At 38.2% G+C, this 20,232-nt stretch overlaps 1 protein-coding gene across 1 annotated transcript in view; it reads left to right on the forward strand.

Annotated features, from left to right (window-relative positions):
- GIGYF2 (GRB10 interacting GYF protein 2) overlaps positions 1–20,232 on the forward strand; it is a 151,544-nt gene that overhangs the window by 29,289 nt on the left and 102,023 nt on the right. Inside the window, 3 exon segments of the mRNA XM_047721379.1 lie at positions 2,127–2,211; positions 13,261–13,390; positions 14,495–14,590. Coding sequence (XP_047577335.1) covers positions 2,171–2,211; positions 13,261–13,390; positions 14,495–14,590 — 267 coding nt within the window. The 5' untranslated portion in view covers positions 2,127–2,170.

A 20,232-nucleotide genomic window follows, 5' to 3' on the forward strand; every position in this document is an offset into this window, starting at 1 on the left:
AAGCTATCTCTACACCTAATGTGGGGCTTGAACCCACAACCCTGAGATCAATAGGGTTGGTCTACTGAATGCTGTACTGACCCAGCCAGATGCCCTGAGGCATTTTTTCTATTTAATATTTTTTAGATCTGATAAACAGAAATAAAAGGGTGATGTGAATTTATCTTAGAGATATTTACAGTATTTTTAAATATTTTATTTTTATTTATTTATTTACTTTAATATTTTAATAATTAATTAATTAATTAATTAATTTGAGAGAGAGAGACAGTGAGAGAGAGCATGAGCGAGGAGAAGGTCAGAGGGAGAAGCAGAATCCCTGTGGAACTGGGAGCCCGATGTGGGACTCGATTCCTGAGCTGAAGGCAGTCGCTTAACCAACTGAGCCACCCAGGCGCCCTGAGATATTTACAGTATATTTACAATACTTACATTTTTTCATTTTTAAGCTGTAATTTTCTTTTTCCATTCTGTTTCCAGCTTTATGGAGATATAGTTGACGTATAGCATTGTATAAATTTAAAGCATGTGTATAGCATTGTATAAGTTTAAAGCATCTAGTGTATTGATTTGATACATTTATATATTGCAGAATGATTACCACCATAGCATAAAGCTAACACCTCATTCCATCACATACTTACTATTTCTTTTTTTGTGGTGAGAACATTTAAGATCTAATCTCTTCACGACTTTCCCGTATATAGTATGGTAATCACTTTGCTGTACATTAGATCCCCAGAAGTGGGACTTTGTACCCTGGGAACACAAAGCTCCCTATTTTCCACCCCTCTCAGCCTCTGGTGACTCCCACTCTACTCTGTGTTTCTCTGAGTTTGGTTTTTCTTTAGATTCTGTATATGAATAATATCCTACAATATTTGTCTTTTCTTGTCTGACTTACTTCACTTTAAACTCTGATATTTTAAAATGGTTTTTGAAAGGTCGCTAATGAAACTTACTAGCAAATTATTTTAACTTGATGGTTCAAAATATTTTTTGTTTTTTAAGACTTTATTTATTTGACAGAGAGAGAGAGATCACAAGCAGGCAGAGACAGAGGGGGGAGGGAAGCAGGCTCCCCACTGAGCAGAGAGCCCAATGTGGGGCTCGATCCCGGGACCCTGGGATCATGACCTGAGCTGAAGGCAGAGGCTTTAACCCACTGAGCCACCCAGGTGCCTCTCAAGATAATTTTTTTATTTTTAAAGATTTTATTTATTTATTTGACAGAGAGAGAGATCACAAGTAGGCAGAGAGGCAGGCAGAGAGAGAGGGGGAAGCAGGCCCCCTGCTGAGCAGAGAGACCGATACGGGGCTTGATCCCAGGACCCTGAGACATGACCTGAGCCGAAGGCAGAGGCTTAACCCACTGAGCCACCCAGGTGCCCCATCAAGATAATTTTTTTAAAGAATCACTAGTGTATAAAATGCTAAGCAGAAAGTGGGTAGAGTTGTGGAAGCTGTGAGATAGGAAGGGGGGATGCTTATTTTAAGAATCTTTTTTTTTTTTTTTTTAAAGATTTTATTTATTTATTTGATAGAGAGAAATCACAAGTAGGCAGAGAGGCAGGCAGAGAGAGAGGAGGAAGCAGGCTCCCTGCTGAGCAGAAAGCCCCATGTGGGGCTCGAACCCAGGACCTGGGATCATGACCTGAGCCGAAGGCAGCGGCTCAACCCACTGAGCCACCCAGGCGCCCCTTATTTTAAGAATCTTTAACATACCTCATGGTAATGGGAGAACTGTTGCAAGGGAGTAATATATATTAAAATGTAAATCTGTTACCTTCATTCACTCCCTATTGCTCAGTGGCTAATGAAAAAGGTCCTTAGTTTGGTCCCTGATGTCCTGCCTGGTCTGTTCCCACCTATCTCATTGGGTTCATCTTATACCATGCCTCCTTTCCCCAGATAAACATAAGAAGATGGTGAATTGAAATGTAAGGGGATTTATGAATTTTACTTTTCCTGTTATACTGTTATAAATAGGGATTAAAAAATCTTACTCTATTGGCTCTGGTTAAATGGAGCCAGGGAATAAGTAAAACACCTTAGATATAGTTTCTAGACTGGAATTCTGCATTTCCTCTTGATTAACTGGATAGAGATATTTTTCTCATTAACAGGTTTCTCCACATATAAAAATCTATTGTAAAGATACCGGAAAAGAATGGCAGCGGAAACGCAGACACTGAACTTTGGGCCTGAATGGTGAGTTTTCAAAATCTCATCCTATCTGATATTGGATGTACTACTAGTATAGTAGTAAGGTATTTGTACAGATATTGGGTGGTTTATAAATGTATATGTTTTTGAGACTTTGATTTTTGTGCCTGATTGAAAACAATGTAGCTTCTCTAGGAATAAATTATGTTTGGTTAGTGACTGCATTCTGTATTTAAAAAAAGCTTTCTTGGGGCGCCTGGGTGGCTCAGTGGGTTAAGCCGCTGCCTTCGGCTCAGGTCATGATCTCAGAGTCCTGGGATCGAGCCCCGCATCGGGCTCTCTGCTCAGCAGGGAGCCTGCTTCCTCCTCTCTCTCTGCCTGCCTCTCTGCCTGCTTGTGATCTCTCTGTCAAATAAATAAATAAAATCTTTAAAAAAAAAAAAAAAAGCTTTCTTGGTCTGGCTTTGTAATGATGACAAGATTTTCTTGGTCTGGTTTTGCACTGGTAATGGTTATGTAATGATAATGGACTTGCAATCCCACCACTCTAGCAAATTATTTGCCCTTTTTTTTGAGCCCTTGTCTAAGTGCATATAAAATTTTACATATAATTGTAACATTTTTATCTGTATATGTTTTCTGCTACAATGCTGTTTCATGAGTGCTATTCATAGACTTATTTGAAAACATAGTTTTTATTGAATTATTATTTGAATTTTATTTTATTGATGGGCTAGGCAGGTGGTCCAGAATTATACTGGCTATTAACTGTAGCTCATCTAAGATTGGGATAGCATTTGCCATAATAACAATTAATTGACCTTTGAGTCTCTTACAGATGTGTTTGGACCCTGAATATGGAATTCTCATGGAATTTTGAGATCCATCACATTGTAGTGTGATTCCCCCCCTTCCTCCTTTCCCCCCAATGTTGGTGATTGAAGATCCTCTCGTCAGTGGCATGAATAGTTGCTTTTTCTATTCAAATCTTGGGCCAGAAGCTGTATATAAAATAGATAAATTGGAATGGTGTCTTAAACATTCCTGATTGTTTAGGTGAAAAATGGTGCAGACTTCTGTAGTAACTCTCTGTTTGAAGACACTTATTAACTTATTTTATGCATTTCTTTTTATATGTAATTCCTAAATTTGTTTGGCCCTTATAGCTAGTGTTTGGAAACTGAGGAGAAATCACTACTTGAAGTTCTAAGAACTGAAGCAGCTTTTCTACTTTGAGAATTATTTTGGAAATGTTGACCTAAGTAATGCTGTACCTGTTTTAGTTCTTAGTTTGTATTTTAAAAATAGTTTTATTGCCATATCAGTATATGTTTCTGAAGAAATTGGAGATTACAAGTAAGCCAGAGGAAGATCTAATCACCATAATTTTACCATCCATGATATAACTACTGTAAATAAGTTAGTTTATCTCTGTGGGTGGTTTTATGTATGCTTATTTGTGTATATGTACATTTATTTTCACAAAAATGGGATCATACTGTACATTCAGCTTTGTAACCTGCTTTTAAAAAATAGCCACATCAAAAGTATCTTTTTTTAAATAAATGTTTTCTTTATCTTAAATGGTTGCATTGTATGATGTACCATCATTTATTTAGCCTTCTAGATGTAGCATATATAGGCTGTTTTTAGGTTTTCATTATAAAAGTATTTTTGATGAACATTCTTGTAGCTAAATCTTAATTCACATCTTATTAGCTTTATAAGGTGGTTTAAATCTATATAGCTCACTTGTTGAACTGTTTTGTGTGTAACTCTTCTGCCTTTGTCCAGAATTTGTAACTGCTTCTCTTTTGTATTTACACACTTTTCTTTGTAAAAACATGATTAAACTTGTCAGCTAATTTAAGGAAGTTGTCTCTCCCGCCTTTTAAGAAAAAGAGACAACACTAGGAATTCAACCTAAAGAAAAAACTGCTGGAGATGTTCTAGAGTTAAGTTAGTATACATTTAGCTTGATGTCCTGTATCATGGATTGACAAACTATGGCCTGTGAGACTATAAATACAGTTTTTATGAATAAATTTTATTGGAACATAAAACATACCCATTTGTTTCCGTATTATCTGGCTGCTTTCATACCATAGTGGCAAGGTTGAGTAGTCATAGGTGAGGCCATCTGGCTCTAAAAGCTTACATATTTACTCTCTGGCCTTCTACAGAGAAAAGTTATTTGGCCTCTGCCCTAAACCATGGGTTTCTGGAGTCGTTTCAGTGTGTCACTGACCGAGTCTACCAGTAGCACTATACACATTTTTCATTGGTACTCTGAAGTTTTGTTTGATCAGTCCAGGTTTTATACAAAATTTGAACTGAAGTAGCTTTAGTAGAAGTCCCATGCTTAAACAGTAGCTTTACCGGATTTTTACCGTGCAGGCATTATTAGAGCTTAGGGTCCTTCCCTTAACTCACCTGGAATGCTTTTAAACTGAGGACTGGAGGTCTAAGTAGGCACACTGCCTTTTTAGTACCATATATCAACGTTTCTTTTGGGAAAGGGAATATATGAGACCCTTAAGTAACTCAGATAACCCTGAGCTTAGAAGCTGCAGTATGAGTAGAAGCTGCTGCTGTGTTTCCATGCATGTAACATTGTATTCATTGTGGAACCTGAAGTAAGGAGCTGTGTCCGGAACACTTGAGAATCAAAATTTAGAGTGATTGCATTCCATTAGAGTGTCGCTCTGAACCATACAGAAACGAATTCAGTGATGCTTTATTCTGTTTACTAAGATCATTTTTCTATTATGATGTAAAAACAAATGTTCAATAAGAAATGGATGAAATGAGCAGATTTACTGATACTTGGGGAAGTAGTAAAGATGGGAGAATGTTGAAAATTTTGATAGAGACAGACCATGAATGACCATATACATGGACTTTTTAAGGTAGGGATGTGGGGTCATTAGGTCTTAGCTTATTTCTATATTTAGAATAAAAATATGTACTGTATAACACTAAAGCAATTTAAAAAGGTGTGATAGATTTAATGGAGGAGTAGATAGTTTCTAGGAATAAAACAATAGTCTTTACTCAAATGTTACTGCCTTAGACCTCTCCTGACCCATCTGTATATAATACCTTCTCCTTATTTCCTATCTCCCTACTCTGCTTAATTTTTTCTTAATGGTCTATATCTAAATAGAATGTGGCAATTTTACTCACTTATTCTCTTTATTATTTAAATCCCATCCTCCAGCTCCCACTAGACTGTGAGCTCCCAGAGGGCAGGTACTTTGGTCTCAGTTTTTGTATAGTTTGTTCATTGCTGTATCTCTAGTGCCTGCATTATATAGTAGGTGCTCAATAAATATTTGTTCATTGAGTGAATGAGTTGTTGGAAAGTAAAGTTGATTTTAATGTTTTGCTATTATAAATATGTGTGTGTATATATCCTTGAACAGTTTTGTTGGTATTGCTGATTATTTTGGAGTAATTCCTTGGAAGTGGAATTATTAAAACAAAAATTGCAGTTTTAAGGCTTTGGATGATGTGTGGACAGATTGACCACCAGAAGGGTTGTGCGAATTTAATTCCCATCCAATGCCTGTTTACTTCACCCTTGACAAAACACTAAGTACTACCTTACAAAAAAACGAAAAAAATTTTTTTGTTTTAAATCTGGTAGATTTAGGGTTTTTGGATTTTTTTTTTAAATTTTTTTGTTTGGTTCAGTAACAAAGTAATTCATGCTTATTCTAGAAAACCTTGGAGGAAGTGGTAGTACAAAAAGAAAAAGGAAATATATAAGTTATCCTTAATCCTACCATCCAAAGAACCATTGTGAACATTTTGGTTTGTATCCTATTTTTTTTTCCTGCAAATGTTTGTATATATACTTAAAGACATTAAAAAAAAAAACAAATTCATTATTTACTTGTTTTGGGGGGGGATTATTTTTATTTTTATGTTGAGGATTGTAAATAGATAAGTGTAGATGATGAAGGAATCTATCGTAGGGGGAATAAGCGCAGATAGTTACCTGGCTTTATGGGGAAGAAGCCAAGGAATCTCTTTCTGGTTTTCTTTTCTCATCTCCTTGGTCTTAAGGAAAGTTTTTCCAGGTCTTTCCTTGCAAGAAAGTGAGGCACTTATTTCCCCCAAAGCATTTTGTTTATACCTGTGTTAAAATAGTTACATCTTTGTGTTGTGTCTCTGTGTTTACCTTACTCAGAAAAGAACATAAGAAAGGCACTGTATTTCTCAATTTTGGTAAGCCCATTGTTTACCCTTGTATATTAAACATAGGCACTTAGTAAATAATGGACTCAAGTCTCATGGGGGTGGGGAGAAATGAGGGCAAAGAAGAAAAACTTGTTATTGTTGGGTTACTAAGTATCATCTTATGGGCTTGTGGGGAAAATGAGAGAATTTCTGAAGAATGGGATGCATTAATCATCCCAGTTTTCCAAAAAGAGTGAAAGATATCTGTGTGGTCTGAAGGGATAGTAATTTGGTATTATCCAGGGGTGTAATTTATTTATTTATTAATATTTTATTTTTATTTATCTGAGAGAGGGTGGGAAAAAGAGGGTGCGCACACATGTGAACAGGGACAGGTAAAGAAGGAGAAGCAGACCGCTGCTGCAGGGAGCCTGACGTGGGACTTGTTCCCAGGACCCTGGTATCATGACCTAGGCTGAAGGCAGATGCCTAACTGACTGAGTCTCCCAGGCACCCCCAGGATATATTTTAGAAGAGAATATTAAGATTTGTTTAGAAAACATTTCTCACATGCCTCCTACGTTCTGTGTCTTGTGTTAGGTGCTGAGGCAAAAAGGTTGAAAGGACATGGTACCTGCCTTTGAATTATGCAGTGGGGAAGCTGACAGTAATTTCACTATAATGTTGACGTGTGAAGGAAGTGTAGTGAAGTATAGTATATTAATCTGCTTATTTGATGCCTATAAACATCTCATCATTCATACTTTTCTGAAACTGAGCTCATGAGTTTTTCTGTTTTAGTTTTATTTAATCTTAAATACCACAGTATGCCCATTTGCTTAGTCCCAAAGTCTTGGAGTTACTCTGGATATTTCTTTTACTTCTGTATCTCTACATCTAGTCGATTCCAGTGCCATTTCCGTTTCATCTCCAACGTATCTCAAATCTGTTCATTTCTCTCCACCTGCATTGCTGTCACCCTGTTATAAGTCACCACCATCTCTGACATAAACAATTGCAAGAGTGGCGTGATGTTTTCTGGCTTTCATTCTTCTCATTGTTCAGCAGCCAGAGCAGTCTTAAGATATAAATTGGGTCAGGTTTTCTCCAAAATCCTTCAATAGCTTTATGTCTATTTGCATGACTTTTTTTTTTTTAATTTAATTTAATTTATTTATTTGACAGAGATCACAAGTAGGCAGAGAGGCAGGCAGAGAGAGAGGGAAGCAGGCTCCCTGCTGAGCAGAGAGCCCGATGCGGGGCTCGATCCCAGGACCCTGGGATCATGACCCGAGCTGAAGGCAGAGGATGAACCCACCGAGCCACCCAGGTGCCCCATTTGCATGACTTTTTATTGGCTTTTTCTTCCACTAGCCAGTTAGTTCCATGAAGGCTGAGCTGGTACTTGTGTCTAGCCTAGGTCTTGAGGATTTTGAGCTCTCTTCCCTGTACCATTCTCTTTCCAACTCCTCATCCTCCTCATTCTGACTTGACTCTTCCTTTTCCTCCTTGCACTTAACCTCTCTGTTCCCCCAGCAGTCTTCCCTCCCTACAAGTGAAAATGGCTTGAAAAAATAAAATTTTCCTGATAGCAGAAAAGGCATGTGTAAAGACAAGGGGGCAGGAAACAGCAAGTTTAAGAGAGCAATTCTGAGACACTGTCTTTACTGTGAAGTGTGGGAGAGATGAGCTTGGAGGCATCCTTTCTATGTTAAGAAACTCGATTTTATTTGATCCTTGTGTGCCAATGAAGAGTTGTTAATCAGGGAACATTTTATTTGGGTTTGCATTTGAGATATATTTGTAGTAGTGTGGAGGATGAACGATGACTAGTTATATCACTTAGGATGCTGTTGTAGCAGTCCAGGTAAGAAAGAGATGTGTGGATAGTAAGATCGATAGGATGGCTTGAGAGATTTAGGATCTAAAACTGGTAGGATGTGGTAATTGGATATGGGACATGGTAGAAAGTGAGGAGTAAAGGATGACTCCCAGACTCTTAATCCAGTGGTTGAGTAGATGGTGATGTCCTTACCTGCCTTAAGGTGATGAAGGGATTTGGGATGAGTAAACTGATGAGTAGGGTTTGGGGGATGTTAAAGCAAAAGCTGAGAGGCTCATATGGAAGACTTAAAAACTCTAGGGAAGAGGTCAGAGCTGGAGTGGAGAATCAGGAGCTTACCCAGAAATGTTTTTTGACTCCTATACACATCTACATGGATACTCCAGATTGCCTTCATAAACTGAAGTTTGGATTTGGAACAATAATAAGTGAAGATTTGGGGATGTCATGGGGTTTTAGAAGGTCTTCTAATGCTACCCATCAGTTACTACTACTCATATTAGAACTGGGCCTTTTGTGTTAAACAGATCTCAGCATGACCAGAAAGAAGAAGGTGACTGATGGGAAATTGTCCCTTGGATTTGTGTGAGGTTATTGATGAACTTCACTGGAGCAGTGGAGTTGTAGGGGAGAAGCCAGATTATGCCAGGGTGTTTTTTTGTTTCTTTTTTGCTCTGGGGTTTGAAGTGACAAAGTATGAAGCCACAAGTATGGATGTGGAGATGTTTCTGAAATGAAGAGGAATGATGAGCAATAGTGCATAGCTAGAGGGGATGCTGCATTAAAGGGGTTTTAAAAAACTCACCGTCAGAAGAGAGGTTAAAGATCATTGGTGGGTTTTTAGGGAGGGATGTTACCCAGGTGTGTTTTTAGCTTTTACAAATATCTGTAGGTGAAGAGGGACTTGGAACAGGATTTGCCGATTATTGAGTAGAGCACAGATCTCCTCATTGAGGCTACTATCTTAGTTTGAATTACTCTCAGTTTGCCTTAGTTCGTTCTCTTCACAGTCCTGGAGGAATCTCTTGAGAATGCACTCTGGTTATGTTACTCTTAGATCTGGGGCTTATAAGAAATACTCAGTCCTCGACTTTGGACATTCAGTCCTTGGGCAGTGGGTGTAGGGTCGATTGGAAGGGACCAGGGTGGTAAGTGGATTTGAAACCTTGTGAGGAGCAAATGAAGAAATTAATGTTGAGCCAGAAGAAGGAAAGTCTCTAAAGAGACATTGTGACTATTTGCCAGTACAGGAATGTTTTTCACTTGAAAGAGCGTCTAAGATGTGCCCTCTAGTGGTTGGAACGAGTGGCAAACATTTTGGTTTAGTATAAGAAAGATATTTTAACATAGTTTCTTTAAAAAAAAAAAGATTTTATTTATTTTAGAGAGTGTGAGTGAGTGTATGTGTGTGTGGGGGGGGGAGAGGGAGAAGGAGAATTTCAGGCCAACTCCCTGCTGAGCATCAGCCTGTCGTGAGGGTCCTGCCGTGAACCCGAGTTCATGACCTGAGCTGAAATCAAGAGTTGGACGCTCAATTGACTGAGCACTCAGGCGCCCCTAAAATAATTTATAATAAAATATATATGTTTTAAAATTAATGTTTGGCAAAGTAAACCTTGCCTATTTGATTGATTTTTTAAAAAGTTTTATTTGAGAGATAGCACAGGCAGAGGGAGAAACAGGCTTCCCACTGAGCAAGGAGCCTGACATTATGACTGGAGCTGAAGGCAGATGCTTAACCAACTGAGCCACTCCCAAACCTTGCCTATTTTAAATAAAGTTTGGGAGTTTTGATCTTTTTAGTCATGAAAACCTAGGTTTGAGACTTTGTTTTGCTGGTTGAGTGTGGGCAAGTTGTTTAACCCTCGTCTGTTCCTAGAGTTGTTGTGAAGCTGAAATGAAATGAAGTGAAGTAATCCATATGTAAAATTCCCAGCTTCAGTTCTCAGTGGATATTAATTCTACTTTTTCAGGAAAAAGCCCAGCTATACATGAATTTGATGGAGAGCAGTTCGTGGAGGGCCCTCCAGCAGTAGTCTTCATGTGCATGTTGTTTTCTTCCCTGGTTGTTCCAACCTGTCTTACAGGAGTTGGACTAAATGACCGCTATGTCTAATATTTGGAAAGAAAACAAAAGACCAGCCTAGTAGCAATAAGCACTCCTAGCACCCAGTTTGCATTTTTAATATGCACTAAGGAGAATCAGGCTCTCAGGAGAAATGGTTGATTCTAGGCCTGAGGCAAGAAATACAAGCTATGCCTAGAACATAGAACATATTGACATAACAGAAAAGAAGCCGTTAAAGACTGCTAGGGTGTGTCAGAAGGATTTAGGAGCATACCTGAAGAGTCTCTCGCTGGTCAAAGATGAGACAGTTTGAGGGGCACCTGGCTGGCTCAGTCAGTGGAACATGTGGCTCTTGATCTCAAGGTCATGAGTTTAAGCCCCTCATTAGGTGCGCAGCCTACTTGAAAGATGAGAATTTGAATACTGTTAATAATTGCAGTGAAATAACTTAATTAAAATTATTTGTTATCATTGGAAGATGCTAGGGAATTAAGTCCCTATTTTGAAAACTAATTAGAAGAATCAAGACTTTTTTCTTTCCTATATGAACTATACTATTGGGTAACAATACTAAATAGTGTAAGAGAGAAATTTCTCCTTAAAGAAATACTCCAGGGGCGCCTGGGTGGCTCAGTGGGTTAAGCCGCTGCCTTCGGCTCAGGTCATGATCTCAGAGTCCTGGGATTGAGCCCCACATCGGGCTCTCTGCTCAGCAGGGAGCCTGCTTCCTCCTCTCTCTCTGACTGCCTCTCTGCCTGCTTATGATCTCTCTGTCAAATAAATAAATAAAATCTTAAAAATACTCCAGCTAATAAAGAAGGAATAATATAATAAAATCACTTTGTAACCTTAGTGAATGAACTTAGGCACCTTGGCATTGGTCTTCAGGGACTACTAGACTCAAAAAACGAACCAGGCAGTAAGTGCTTCCAAATGGCATAACACACCACTACATGGAAGTAGTCTTTCCAGATCAGGTCTTTACATCCAGTCACCAATGTACATGAAATGCATAGAACAGAGAAACATGTTAAGGTATATCACAGAGATAAAAATCAGCAAAATCCAGACTAGAAAAAATTCTTTTGGAGAGAACATTTCGGAGTATTTACTGATGACAAAACTTCCCTTCAAAAATTTCCCCCAGGGGCGCCTGGGTGGCTCAGTCGAGTTAAGCATCTGCTTTCAGGTCAGGTCACGATCCCTGGGGCCTAGGATCGAGTCTCGCATGGGGCTCCCTGCTCAGCAGGAAGCCTGCTTCTCCCCCATCCACACTCCCCCTGCTGTGTTTCCTCTCTCCCTGTGTTTCTGTCAAATAAATAAAATCTTAAAAAAAAAAAAGTCCCCCCAAAATCTTGGAAAGTTTCCTTCAAAAAAATTTTTGAAAGCTTATGATTTCCTTGAAACCAGTATCAGAGGAGGGTTAGATGGAGTGGTAGAAGGAGCAGGGTTGGCCATGGGTTATTGATTTGGGGGCTGGGTGAATGGTATGTAGGAGTTCGTTATGTAATTCCTGGTGTTCTTACGTATGTTCAAAATCGTCCATAAATAAAATGTTAAAAAGTAAGTAGAAAGAGAAGATAGAAACATTGAAAAAAGACCCTAGCAATCTTGAGTTTACTAATATATCCCCCCCTTTTTCCTTATTGTACATATAAACACATATTTATATTTATGCACATATAATTTTTGACTAATAGACAAGTAATGTTCTGCTTTCCTTTGTATTTTTTTAAAAATGTGTGGATCATTCCCTTTTTTGCGTATGTGAATAAAGCTTAACAATTTGGGGAATATATTTTAATGCTTCTGTTGAATTTTCCTTTAGGCTAACCTACTGAAGTAAAGTACCTTGGTCCCCTTTACCCTTGATACTTAACTGCTTTATAGAATTTCAGGCAGCCCTCAGATAAGGAGCTCCTGCTGGTAGTGGTTTTGCTGCTTGCTGTTTGACACAGTGCTGCAGTGAGATTTTATTATGGCCATTTTTTGCTGAGCTTCACCCACCTTTTTTTTCCTCTCTAAATAAAAGCATCTTATAAAAATGTTCCTTCTAACCCCAGTTCCATTTCTCTTGGAGTATATTTTTATTTTTTCCTAGAAGTAAATATGGCTTAAAATTTTTTTTCTTGTATTAACACTTCAGTGCATTTTCACATTCAACATACTGATCATTGCTTCCAGTAAAAATGAATTGTGAAATACTGTAGTCATATAAAAGTATAAAATTGTAACAAACATTTCTGTATAGCATGAATGAGAAAATAAATCATTGCAGGTATAATTAAAACAGCCTTTATATTTTCCTTCCCTTTGCAGATAGAACCTTATCTTGAATTTTGTATTGTCAATTCATATTTGTTTTTATACTTAGTATATTTTATATGTATTCTTAAACAGTATAAATTTATTTTCAGGTTTGCTTGTATATCTTTGTTGTAAGCTTCTATGTTTTGCTTTTTCTTTTGTATAGCATACGTTCTTATTTAACAAATATTAATGTTTTGTTAAACATTAGCAGATCATTCTTTGAAGTGGTGGTTCCACTGTAATCCCACAAATACTGCTTGATAATTTCCATTGTTTTACTTCCTTACCAACAGCTGGTATTCCAGATTTATTAATTGGTATTGTCAGATTTATTAATTCTTACTAATCTAATAGGTATAAGGTGATATTTCACTTCTGTTTTAATCCTGTTCCTTTTATGATTTGAAATAGTCACCTCTTCACCGCCAGACTTCTCAGGGACATGCCATGATAACCTTTTAAGTAAGGAGTTACCACATGGTCGTCTGGTTATTTCTCAATGAACTGTTCTCTTAATGTGCTATGACAGCAGGTTGTATTAAAGCTAAAATCTTGGATACCTTGAGAAAATGGGATTTCTTTCTGCTCTTCTAAAGAACTAAAATGAATACTTTTGTAGTATATAAAAATAGAAGTTCTTAGTGTCAGAATATTTGACATTTCATTTTTTATGTCTCTCCTATTCTAGGCTCCGGGCTCTGTCCAGTGGTGGGAGTATCACGTCCCCTCCTCTTTCTCCAGCTTTGCCGAAGTATAAGTTAGCAGACTATCGTTATGGTCGAGAAGAAATGTTAGCACTTTTCCTTAAAGATAACAAGGTAAGAGAAAAGTAAAGAGTTCAGAATTATGAATGAGATTTTAGGGTATATATAGTGATATATTGATAGATGAAGTACCCATGGTTTTTCAGTTTTTTTTTTCCTGCTTTGAAACCTGCAGTCATTGACAGAGAATCTTCTAAGTGTAAGGAGCTCAGTATTTTTTAGAGAAGACCTAAGATTTTGTTACAGGAGTAGAAAACTTCATAGAAACAGGGAATATTCAGCACTTAATACTTTGTTTAATTACCTTTTAATGCCTCCTTCATGTCCATTTCTATCCCAATTTGATGGCTGCACCTCTCTTAGTTGCACCTCTTGCTCTTCATTTAGAAGTTAGGAGTGAGAAGAGGAGCATTCTCTTCTTTCCCTTTTTGTATTAAATATAGACAGTTTTCATTTGAGAAAATGTCTTAAAATATATCATGTTTGTGTCACTTATGAATGATCAAAACTCAAACAGTGTAAAGTACTTACTGTCTGACTAGTGAGAGCTAATATTTTCTATTTTTCAAATATACTTTGTTTTTACTTTTACTAATGGTTTGCAGAATCTCAACTTATTTATTTATTTGACAGAGATCACAAGTAGGCAGAGAGGCAGGCAGAGAGAGAGGGGGAAGGAGGCTCCCCATTGAGCAGGGAGCCCGATGCGGGGCTCGATCCCAGGACCCTGGGATCATGACCTGAGCTGAAGGCAGAGACTTGAACCCACTGAGCCACTCAGGCACCCCCGGAATCTCAAATTTTAATGATGGTTGCTAAGGACAGATCAAATTATTTATGAAACTCTCATTAGTACCTTGTGGTAAACATAAGGATTTTTATTCTTCCACTCTATACTCTGGAATACCAGAGTTAGTGCTGTATATCATATCTGAAAGTTGTGGTCTGATGGGAGGAAGAGGAAGGTGACTGGGGTTTTTAATATTTTACCCTCTCAGAATATGTAAGTACTACTGAAGGTAATTGTGGTTGAATAAGCTTTACTCCATATTTATTATAATCACCAAGATGCAGACAAAAGGGTATTTTTTCTTATTTTATAATTTTTGTAGTTGGAGGGATAGCATTAATTTCATGGTCATGTGTTTGGTCATACAGATACCTTCAGACCTACTGGATAAAGAATTTCTGCCTATCCTACAGGAGGAGCCCCTGCCTCCGTTGGCTCTTGTACCCTTTACAGAAGAAGAACAGGTTTGTGCTTACCTTTTAGCCTTAGGTCAAACCCTTGTTCCTTTCCACTGAGTCATGAGAATTGGAAGTTACTACTTACGCCCTAAGGCCTTCTATCCCCACAGATCTATTTTCTTCTTTCTTTTCACTTGAAGTGTGGATGCCTCTTATAGTTGGCAAGATTCTGCATTAGTCCTGAAGTTTTTTAAGTGTTATATAGAGCAAGGAAATGTTTCTAGTTCCTTAAGGACAATGGGAATCATCCATTATAATTTATTTGAGTAGAGAGGTATTTTTTGGGAAGTAGGGCCTTCTTTTCAGAATAATAATAGTTTTTCAGAAGTAATTGGTAACCTGAATTCTCACCAATGCATTCTTTTTTTAATTTTTAAGATTTTATTTATTTACTTGACAAAGAACATAAGCAGGGGGGAGCGGCAGGCAGATGAAGAGGGAGAAAGGAGCCCACTATGGGGCTCGATCCCAGGACCCTGGGATCATGACCTGAACCAAAGGCAGTTGCTTAACCCACTGAACCACCTAGGTGCCCCCATTCTTCTTCTTCTTTTTCTTTTTTTAATTGAATTAATTAACATGATGTATTACTAGTTTAAGAGGTAGAGTTCAGTAATTCAGTAGTCGTCTAGTGCTCATTACGTCATATGCCCTCCTTAATGTCTGTCCATCACCCAGTTACCCCATCTCCCCACCCCTCTCCCTTCTAGCAGTCCTGTTTGTTTCCTATGATAGAGTCTTATGGTTTGTTTCCCTCTCTGTTTTCATCTTGTTTCATTTTTTCCTCTCTTCCCCATGACCCTCTGTTTTGTTTCTTAAATTCTACACATGAGATCATATGATAATCATCTTTCTTTGATTGACTTATTTTGCTTTGCACAAATACACTCTAGTTCCATCCATGTTGTTAGAAATGGCAAAATTTCTTTCTTTCTTTTTTTTTTTGGTAGCTGAGTAGTATTCCATTTTATATACATACCGCATCTTCTTTACCCACCTATCTGTTGATGGACAGCTGGGCTCTCTTTCCATACTTTGTCTGCTGTGGACTTTGCTGCTGTAAACATTGGGGTGCAGGTACCCCTTCGGATCAGTACATTTTTATCTTTTAAGTAAATACCCAGTAGTGCAATTGCTGGGTTGTAGGGTAGCTCTGTTTTCAACTTTTTGAGGAACCTCCATGCTATTTTCCAGAGTGGTTGCACCACCAACAGTGTAAGAGGGTTCCCTTTTCTCCATATCCTCACCAATATTTGTTGTCTCCTAACTTGTTAATTTCAGCCATTCTGATCAGTGTAAGGTGATATCTAATTGTGGTGTTGATTTGTATTTCCCTGATGCTGAGTGATGTTGAGCTTTTTTTCATGTTTCTGTTGGCCATTGGTTGTCTTCCTTTAAAAAAAAAAAAGGTTATTTATTTATTTATTTATTTATTTATTTATTTATGTGACAGAGAGAGAGACACACACACAGTGAGAGGGAACACAAGCAGGGGGAGTGGGAGAGGGAGAAGCAGGCTTCCTTCTGAGCAGGGAGCCCAGGACCCTGGGATCACAACCTGAGCCACCCAGGCGCCCCATTGGTTGTAGTCTTCAGAGAAATGTCTGTTCATGTCTTCTGGCCATTTCTTTTTTTTCTTTCTTTTTTTTTTTTAAGATTTTATTTATTTATTTGACAGAGAGATCATAAGTAGGCAGAGAGGCAGGCAGAGAGAGATGGGGAAGCAAGGCTCCCTGCTGAGCAGAGAGCCAGATGTGGGGCTTGATCCCAGGACCCTGAGATCATGACCTGAGCCGAAGGCAGAGACTTAACCCACTGAGCCACCCAGGCACCCCTTCGGCCCATTTCTCGATTGGATTATTCATTCTTTGGGTGTTGAGTTTGATAAGTTCTTTGTACATTTTGGATAATGGGCCTTTTCTGATACAACATTTGCAAATATCTCCTCCCACGCTGTTGGTTGTCTTTTGGTTTTGTCAGCTGTTTTCTTTGCTGTGCAAAAGATGTTTATCTTGACGAAGTTCCAGTAGTACATTTCTGCCTTTGTTTCTCTTTGGAGATGTGTCTAGCAAGAAGTTGCTGCAGCCAAGGTGAAGAGGTTACTAGCTATGTTCTCCTCTAGGATTTTGATGGATTCCTGTCTCACATTTAGGTCTTTCATCCATTTTGAGTCTATTTTTGTGTATGGTGTAAGGAAATGGTCCAGTTTCATTTTTATGCATGTGGTTTAATTTTCCCAACACCATTTGTTGAAGAGACTGTCTTTTTTCCATTGGATATGCTTTTCCTGCTTTGTGGAAGATTAGTTGATCATGGAGTTGAGGGTCCTTTCTGGGATCTGTCTTCTGTTCCATTCATTGACCTATGTGTCTCTATGTGTCTCTTTTTGTGCCAGTACCGTACAGTCTTGATTACAGCTTTGTTTGTAATAGAGCTTGAAGGCCGAAATTGTGATGCTGCCAGTTTTTGTTTTCTTTTTCAATATTCCTTTGGGTATTTGGGGTCTTTTCTGGTCCATACAAATTTTAGGATTATTTGTCCCAGTTCTGTGAAAAAAGTTGATGGTATTTTAATATGGTTTGCATTAAATGTGTAGATTGCTCTAGGTGGCATAGACATTTTCACAATATTTATTCCTCTAGTCCATGAGTATGGAATGTTTTTCCATTTCTTTATGTCTTCCCCAGTTTCTTTCATGAGCATTCTGTAGTTCTCTGAACACAGATCCTTTGCCTCTTTGGTTAGTTTTATTCCTAGGTATCTCATGGTTTTGGATGCAATTGTAAATAAGATCGGCTCTTTAATTACTCTTTCTTCTGTCTCATTGTTACTATATAGAAATGCACATGATTTTTGCTCATTGATTTTATATCCTGCCACTTTACTGAATTGCTGTATGAGTTCTAGCAATTTTGGGGTGGAGATTTTGGGTTTTCCACAGAGTATCACATCTTCTGCGAAGAGTGAGAGTTTGATTTCTTCTTTTCCAATTCAGATGCCTTTTATTTCTTTTTGTTGTCTGATTGCTGAGGCTAGGACTTCTAGTACTGTGTTGAACAACAGTGGTGATAGTGGACATCCCTGCCATGTTCCTGACCTTAAGGGAAAAGCTCTCAGTTTTTCCCCATTGAGAATGATACTCACTTTTCATATATGGTGGGCTTTTCATATATGGCTTTTATGATATTGAGGTATGTTCCCTCTATCTTTACACTGTGAGGTGTTTTCATCAAAAAAGGGTGCTGTTCTTTGTCAGATGCTTTTTCTGCATTTATTGAAATGATCTTAGTGTTCTTGTCCTTTCTTTTAGTAGTGTAGTATATCACATTGATTTGCAGGTATTGAACTACCCTTGCAGCCCAGGAATAAATCCCACTTGGTTGTGCTTACAAATGCATTCTACCACTAAGGGAAAAAATATAGATCTTCAGCTCGAAATGTACTCTTCTGTCACCAATTTTTGTTTATGATATTGTGAGAAACTTAGATATTTGGCCGAAAAGTAGGTTTTGTGTTGTCTTTATTTATTATGATGTGCTATTTCCAAAGATAAATATGAGTTTCTGATTTCAAGAAATTTGTTTATTTTTTATTTATTTTTAAAGATTTAATTTATTTATTTGACAGACTGAGATCACAAGTAGGGAGAGGCAGGCAGAGAGAGAGAGGGGGAAAGCAGGCTCCCTGCTGAGCAGAGAGCCCGATGCTGGGCTTGATCCCAGGATCCTGGGATCATGACCTGAGCCAATGGCAGAGGCTTTAACCCACTAAGCCACCCAGGTACCTCTGATTTCAAGAAATTTTAAAGTAATTGTAGTAAAATGGAAAAAATAAGAACTTTTTGGAATGTTCGAATGACACTTCCTTGATTCATTTATATTTTAAGATTTATTCATTTTAAAGAGAGTGGGGGGGGTCAGAGGGAGAGAGAGAGAGAATCCCAAGCAGACTCCTCAGTGTGGAGCCTTATGTGGGGCTCAATCCTGTGACGGTGAGATTATGACCTGAGCCGAAACCAAGAATCTGATGCTCAACTAACTGATCACTCTGGTGCCTATGGAATGCCACTTTAATAGGAGAATCATCATTGCTTATTTATTTTTTTTTGGAAGATTTTATTTATTTGTTTGTCAGAGAGAGAGAAAGAGCAAGTGAGCACAAGCGGGGAGAGCAGCAGGCAGAGGGAGAAGCAGTCTCGCTACTGAGCTGGAAGCCTGATGTGGGACTCAGTCCCAGGACCCTGGGATCATGACCTGAGCCAAAGGCAGCTGTTTAACTGACTGAGCCACCCAGGCGTCCCTTGTTTTTTGGTTTTTATTTTGTATTTTTTTATTATTGTTATTATTTTTTAAAGATTTTATTTATTTATTTGACAGAGATCACAAGTCAGCAGAGAGGCAGGCAGAGAGAGAGGGAAACAGGCTCCCTGCTGAGCAGAGATCTCAACGTGGGGCTTGATCCCAGCACTCTGGGATCATGACCTGAGCCGAAAGGAGAGGCTTTAACCCACTGAGCCACCCAGGCACCCCTGTTTTTGTTTTTTAAAGCAGTTTTTTTGAGACATAATTCATGTCATAATATTCACTCTTTCAAATTATACAGTTTGGCTGGTTGTATAACCGTCATAACTGTCTAATTCCAGAACATTTCACCATTACTTTTATGACAACCCTCTGCCATTCTTTTGCATGAGGAAATCACTGTTTAGAAAGAGACGCTTATTAGAAGATCTCTGTTAAAACTGTGTTAAGTTCTAGGAAAGGTGTGATATTAATCTCTTGTGATTTTCATTGCCATAGTATCATAAACATTTTTTGTTTTGTTTATGATTTCTTCTGAACCAGGCTATTCTGTCTTTATTCATGAAATCCAGTATCATCCAGGATTTTCAGCAGATATTTTCATGGCCAGGAGGTATTTATTGATATAAAAAGCATGAAATAAAGAAAGGGTACTGTCTCCAGTGATGGCTGAAAAGTTTCTTTTCATAATTTGCCAATTTCCTTTTCAAATAGGTTTGATGTATGGCAGTAGTTTGGTTTAATTTTTCTTTTTCTTTTTTTTAAAAGATTTTATTTATTTATTTATTTATTTGACAGACAGAGATCATAAACAGGCAGAGAGAGAGGAGGAAGCAGGTTCCCTGCTGAGCAGGGAGCCTGATTCGGGGCTTTATTCCAGGACCCTGGGATCATGACCTGAGCTGAAGGCAGAGGCTTTAACCCACTGAGCCACCCAGGCGCCCCTGGTTTAATTTTTCTTAAAAATATTTTTACTATGAAGTCTTTTGAATAGACAAGTATATAGAATATTATTATAAATCCCAATATATTTATAATTGAGATACATGAATCTTAAAATTATTACACATTTGTGTGTTTTTTTGTTTTAAGAAATAAGACTTTTTTTTTTTCATTTTATTTTATTTATTTATTTGACAGACAGAGATCACAAGTAGGCAGAAAGGCAGGCAGAGAGAGAGGAAGGAAAGCAGGTTCCTTACTGAGCAGGGAGCCCAATGTGGGGCTCGATCCCAGGACCCTGGGATCATGACCTGAGCCGAAGGCAGAGGCTTTAACCCACTGAGCCACCCAGGTGCCCCAAGAAATAAGACTTCTCATATTGTGGGTGTACCCCTCCCTTCTTTC

Source organism: Lutra lutra, chromosome 3 (genome assembly GCF_902655055.1).
Source record: "Lutra lutra chromosome 3, mLutLut1.2, whole genome shotgun sequence".
Classification (NCBI taxonomy): Eukaryota; Metazoa; Chordata; class Mammalia; order Carnivora; family Mustelidae; genus Lutra; species Lutra lutra.